Raw genomic sequence first — 6431 nt, 5'->3', positions numbered from 1 at the left:
TTGCCCTCCAGTCTCCCTGTGCCCTGCAGCCCTCCGCACCCTCCTGCTCTCTCCATCCAGGGGAGCTGGCAAGGGCACTCATGGGCAGTGGCAGCAACACCAGGCCCTTCAGCAGCCTCCCCATGTCCCACCCCAGCCCCTCTGCCAAAGGCTTTGCTCCCCACTGATGCCTTTACTCATAGCCAGGCCTGCACAGTAGTCTCATGTCCTGCTCCTGTCCCAGGAGAACAGAGTCCTGCAACTTCCTCCAGTGGAAAGGCTCGGCTATGTGGGCTCTTGTCTCTGACCTCTGCCCACAGCATCTGGTCCTGGGGTCTCTGGCTCATGCCCGCCTTGCTTGCTGCCTGCCTTCAGAGGAGCCACAAGCAGCTATCTCAGCAGAAGCACATGTGTGCAGCCCACCTACCTCTGTGTGAACGTGCTCCCCTGCCTTCCACACACTGGAACAGCACAGGGACTCCCAGGGAGGGAGGTCTCCCCTCCCTGCAATCCTCCCTCTCTTGAGGAAGCAGTAGTAGGGCCAGACTCCCTGAAAGGGGGCAGTTACCTGACGGATACGGGGGTGATTTGGGCATCTGTGCAGCAGTATATGTCCCAAGGATTATTATGGAGTCAAATGGCTGTGGCACTTTCAGGAAGGCCTCAGTACTCTGAGTGGGAGATTACAATGTGCTACATTTCACCAGGAGAATATTTTTATACTTTCCCCACCCTTCCAGGGGGGAAGGTAGGACCTGCCACCAGCTGCACCTCCTTCACCTCTCCTAAAACACTGCACTCACGTAAGGGACTCTACTACCTCCTGCCCAGGGTTCATTCAACACGGCAGGGTCCTGGCTGCACAGCGGGACAGGGCAGTGGAGCCCTGAGTGGGACCAACTCCTGCTCCTGAGGCTTAGGAACAAGCTCTGCGTAACAGTGAATCTTCTGAAAGACAAGGGTCTGGGAAGTGGGAAAGAGATCTGCCCTGGAAAGGGTTGAGGATTCCCACAGCACAGCTCTGCAGAGTACACAGACACCAACCACAAGGTACCATGTTCAGTTCAGGAGCTTTGCTAGCAGGGATGTCAGGAGAGAATGCAAAAAAGGGAGGGAGGGAAGAGTGTCAGGGTGACAGTATTTGGATCTTGGGGAGCATTGGATTTGCAGCTGAATAAAAGGCTTAGCAAAGCTGCTGACCAAAAAGCTGAATGGTATGTTAAAAGTAACACTGCAAGACACTTAGGCAAGCATTTTCCTCACGATACAGTACTGTTCTACGATATATAGCTCACTGTGTACAAGAAACAAGATGTAGACCTCTAGCTATCATGAGGAGATAAAGCACAAGCAAGACCTTGGAGATGGTGAAGACATCAGCAAGAAACTTCAAGTGATGGAGAGAAGCAGAGGTCAGGGTTTTAAGCATGCGCTCATAGCAAAAAGACATGTAAATGAGTGACATGCAAAGGCAACTGCATGCTAATGAAGTAAGCAGTAGACAAAGGTGGAGCTTAAGATGGGAAGGACTAAGGGTGGAGCAAAGGTGGGGTAAATGTTAATGAGTAAAAATCAAGGTATATAGATATGAAAAGAGAGAATGTTCACTGCAGCTCCCCAATTTGTTGAAGCTGGCCCAAAGATCTCTCCACTTTGAATAAAGCTGTTGACGAGCAATGCGTGCATCGATTCATTTTCTCCCTACTTGCTGGGCATCGCATAGAGGCAGGGTCTAACAAAGAGCAGGTACCAAGTGCTGCACAGGTCTGCAGAGGCTGAAAAGCAAAACAGGTAAAAAAGGCTAATAGGGTGGCAGTAGCAGCTCCTGGCAGACCCCACTGGGCATGGGCAGGTCTGGGAGAGGGCTGATGTGCTGGTGAGGAAAGGCGAGGTCAGGGAGGAAGGTAGGGAATGCTTCCTCAGCCATAAATGAACTCCTCCCTGCAACTCAGGGGCTCATATGCCAGAAGCCCTGGAACAGGAGGAAGGAGAAAGCTGGGAGGCAGCCAAGGAAAGTCCCTGGGTGTCGTTTGAAGACAGTGGTCTGGGGGAGGTCACCCTATCATTAAGGCACTTCTTCCCCTGGGACTACTATCTGCTTTTAATTCATGATGGGGAATGCATAGGCTCCAAGCCTGATACAAAGATCATCTCCTCATCACATGGAGAAGACGCAGCAAACACTATCTGGCACAGGGACACGTGGCTCAGGACCATACAACCCCCACCAACAAAAGAAGAGAGCGATGGCAGCAGAGAAGAGGACCAGACAAGTGGTATGGAGGACAGCCACAGTGACAACAGCAGCAGCAGTGGGTCCTCCAGTGGAAGCTGGAGTGACAATGAAGAAGAGACCAGTTGAGCAGAGTACCTGACCCCAGAAACGGGGCATGACTAGGTGTGAAGGGAGGGCTGGTTGGAGAGACCAGAAAGGACTGGGTGCATTGTGTGTGTTTTGCACGTGGCTTCAGACATTGTAATGGGTACGGGTGGCCAGCGGGCCTTTGTACGGGTGCTCAGGTGCACAGGAGTGTGGGTACAAGGGTGCAGGGTTTTTTTTTTTTCTGTAACAGGATCGGTTTAGATACATACAACCATATATAGAGAGAGAAATATATTTTTACAAAAAACAAATCTCATCTCCCCTTCGTTGGGGCTGATCTCTGCCTGAGGTGTTTCTTCTTACCCCTTCCCCACAATCAAAACTTGGGGGTGAGTGTCTGGGTTCTGGACTCCCACTGTGCCCTACAAGGGACAAAGCCTGGGGGAACTCTTTGTTCAGGTCACCAGCATGAGGGTGCTTGTCTGAATGCACCACTGGTGGGTGCTGAGCAGGCAGACATCTCCCAGGGCTTCCTGCACGGCTGGCAGAAATAGAGATGCTTCTGGGTGTGGATGTGCTGATACTGGGACAGGTGGGAGAGATGGGGGAAGCTTTTCCAATACTCAGAGCACCGATGTAGCTTCTCCCCTGTGTAGATGCACTGGTGTTCGGCACAGGCTGCCGGAGTAGGTGAAGCTCTGCCTCCACTAAGAGCAATGATGTGGCTTCTCCCCCTTTGTGGATGCACTGCTGCTGGGCCAGCTTGGAAGAGGGGGTGAAGCTCTTCCCACACTCATAGCACTGATCTGGCTTCTCCCTTTTGTGGATAAGCTGGTGCTGGGCCATATGGGAAGAGTGGGGGAAGCTATTCCCACACACAGAGCACTGATGTGGCTTGTCCCCTGTGTAGACATGCTGGGGCTAGGCCCACCTGAAGGACAGTGTGGAGCACTTCCCACATGCAGAGCACTAATGTGGCTACTTCCCTGTGTGGATCAGCTGATGCCGGGTCAGGTGGGAGGATCGGCTGAAGCTCTTCCCACACACAGAGCACTGATGTGGCTTCTCCCCCGTGTGGATGAGCTGGTGATGGGTCAGGTGGGAGGGTCGGGTGAAGCTCTTCCCACACTCAGAACAGCGATGTGGCTTCTCCCCTGTGTGGATGCGCTGGTGCTCAGATAGATGGGAGCATTGGGTGAATCTCTTCCCACAGACAGAGCAGTGATATGGCTTCTCCCCTGTGTGGATGAGCTGGTGCCGAGTCAGACAGGAGCGCTTGGTGAAGCTCTTCCCACACGCAGAGCACTGATGTGGCTTCTTTCCTGTGTGGATGAGCTGGTGCCGGGTCAGAACGGAGCGGTTGGTGAAGCTCTTCCCACACACAAAGCACTGATGTGGCTTCTCCCCTGTGTGGATGAGCTGGTGATGGGTCAGGTGGGAGGGTCGGGTGAAGCTCTTCCCACACTCAGAACAGCGATGTGTCTTCTCCCCTGTGTGGAGGCGGTGGTGCTCAGCTAGGTGGGAGGACTGGGTGAAGCTCTTCCCACACACAGAGCACTGAAATGGCTTCTCCCCTGTGTGGATATGCTGGTGCTGTTTCAGGCTGGAGATGTAGGTGAAGCTCTTCTGACACACAGAGCACTGATATGGCTTCTCCCCTGTGTGGATGCGCTGGTGCTGTGTCAGATTGGAGCGGTTGGTGAAGCTCTTCCCACATGCAGAGCACTGATGTGGCTTCTCCCCTGTGTGGATGCGCTGGTGCAGTGTCAGGCTGGAGATGTAGGTGAAGCTCTTCCCACACACAGAGCACTGATGTGGCTTCTCCCCTGTGTGGATGCGCTGGTGCTCAGCTAGGTGGGAGCGCTGGGTGAATCTCTTCCCACAGACAGAGCAGTGATATGGCTTCTCCCCTGTGTGGATGAGCTGGTGCCGAGTCAGACAGGAGCGGTTGGTGAAGCTCTTCCCACACGCAGAGCACTGATGTGGCTTCTCCCCTGTGTGGATGAGCTGGTGCCGGGTCAGACCGGAGCGGTTGGTGAAGCTCTTCCCACACACAGAGCACTGATGTGGCTTCTCCCCTGTGTGGATGAGCTGGTGATGGGTCAGGTGGGAGGGTCGGGTGAAGCTCTTCCCACACTCAGAACAGCGATGTTGCTTCTCCCCTGTGTGGAGGCGCTGGTGCTCAGCTAGGTGGGAGGACTGGGTGAAGCTCTTCCCACACACAGAGCACTGAAATGGCTTCTCCCCTGTGTGGATATGCTGGTGCTGTTTCAGGCTGGAGATGTAGGTGAAGCTCTTCTGACACACAGAGCACTGATATGGCTTCTCCCCTGTGTGGATGCGCTGGTGCTTGGTCAGGTTCCACGATTGGGCGAAGCTCTTCCCACACACAGAGCAATGATGTGGCTTCTCCCCTGTGTGGATCAGCTGATGACGGACCAGGTCAGAGGACCAGGTGAAACTCTTCCCACACACAGAGCAAGGATGACGCTTCTCCCTTGTGTGCATGCACCTGTGCCTGGCTAGACTGGAGGGCTGCCTGAAGCTCTTCCCACACCTTGTGCAGCCGTGTGGCTGCTGCCTCCTCTGCACAGAGAGGCTGGTCAAGCTCTTCCCACACTTGGTGCTAACATGGGGCTTCTCCCCAGCATGCTTTATCTTGTGCAGAGCCAAGACTGAGGGGCAGCTAAAACTTTTCCTGCACTCAGGGCAGGAGTGGGCTCTCCCCCTGTGCTTGGTGGTAGGCTCCTGCTTCCCTCTGAGGCCCCCCATACTGCCTTGCCTTGCATGCAGTGTCTCTCTCCAGTGGGCCTTTCCTTTCTGCCTCTTCTGGTGTCTCAGCACCACAAATTCATCCCTGGACCTTGGGCTGTTTTGGGCTTGTTTCCCTTCTTCACTCCAATGCCCAAATAGAGACGGGACCTTGTTCACTGCTACATTCTCCTGCTTTTGGAGCATCCCCTGACCCTTGTGCCATTGGTCTGTTGCTGGGGTCAGGGAATCCACCTCACCCATACTCCCCAGGGAAGCCCATGCTGGCTCCAGCTTTCCAGGCCCCTCCTCAGCAGCTGGCTCTTCAGTTCTGCTCAGCAACCAGGCATGTCCTGCATGGGAGGAAGAAACACCAGATTAGTCCCTGCCCTGCTGCCAAGGGGCAAGCACTGCTACTCCTTCTGCTGGGATGGGCCTCAGAGCAGGACTGGACCTTGGCACTTGTGTTTCCTCAAGAAAACTAGGTGTTTCTGCCAAAATCCCAAGTGCTGGGGGTAAGGCAGTGCCAGGTCCCTGTGCCAGTCTCATCTTCTCTACTCGGTGGGGTTAAGAGGCAGACTCTCAAGGTTTCTGGCCCAGCTCTCAGCCCCATCACCTCAGGCCCTGCTCCAACAAACACGTGGGACATGTGCGTTTGCACTGTACCTGAATGGCTTCATGTTTTAACAGGCTGAGGATGAGACCAGAGGGATCTGATCAAAGGAAAAATGAGGCTCTCAAAGGGCTGCTGTATCCCACAGCACTGGTGCGTCCAGGGGCAGATGGTGCTGAGCCCTACACCTGACTGGGCTGACACACGCCAGAAACCCCAGGGCTTTGGTGAGACCCATCTGCAATGCTTGCCCTTGATCTCTGGCAGTCCTGAAAGCAGCATCTAGGTACAAGGGTGAACAGCCTCGTGGTGCATGTCCAGGACTTATCACCAGTCAGGAGTGTGTGCTGAGCACTGCTTTACACTGCTTGGTAGCAAAACCCATCATGGTTCATGCATTATCCCTCCAAGAAATGTTCTGGGAGTGGAGGATTGAGAGCAGTGATCTGCTTCCTACCTGTTTCTGGGGCAATGTCTGGTGCAGGGAATGAGCCCATGGAGCTTTCCTCTGCTAATGAATCCCAGGCAGCCTCCACATCACAGACAGCTGCACTGGGACAAAGGCCTTGGCACGAACCCGCACATGGACTCTGGGCTGAGCCTCAGGCTTCGTAACACTCGGGGCCCCAGAGAGGAAACATCACAAGGGGTGATTCTGGTGCAAACAGTGGGGGGTTCATTTCCCCCCACAACATGAAATCTTCTGAATCCCACCCACCCCACCAACTCACTTCATGCAACCTGAGGCCAGGATTACACACGCCC

At 54.4% G+C, this 6431-nt stretch overlaps 1 protein-coding gene across 1 annotated transcript; it reads right to left on the bottom strand.

Annotated features, from left to right (window-relative positions):
• Nucleotides 1-2062: 2062 nt before the first annotated feature.
• LOC132249245 (zinc finger protein 883-like) lies at nucleotides 2063-5625 on the bottom strand. The gene has a single exon (XM_059723816.1). The coding sequence runs from the start codon at nucleotides 5315-5317 to the stop codon at nucleotides 3281-3283; it is 2037 nt and encodes a 678-aa protein (XP_059579799.1). The 5' UTR covers nucleotides 5318-5625; the 3' UTR covers nucleotides 2063-3280.
• Nucleotides 5626-6431: the final 806 nt, after the last annotated feature.

This window comes from Alligator mississippiensis, chromosome 1 (genome assembly GCF_030867095.1).
Source record: "Alligator mississippiensis isolate rAllMis1 chromosome 1, rAllMis1, whole genome shotgun sequence".
In the NCBI taxonomy this organism is placed as follows: domain Eukaryota; kingdom Metazoa; phylum Chordata; order Crocodylia; family Alligatoridae; genus Alligator; species Alligator mississippiensis.
This window is presented reverse-complemented; position numbering and strand designations above follow the sequence as displayed.

Bases quoted from the DNA above. Each gene is read 5' to 3' on its own strand.
- LOC132249245 (XM_059723816.1), bottom strand. From the start codon at position 5,317: ATGGGTGAGGTGGATTCCCTGACCCCAGCAACAGACCAATGGCACAAG.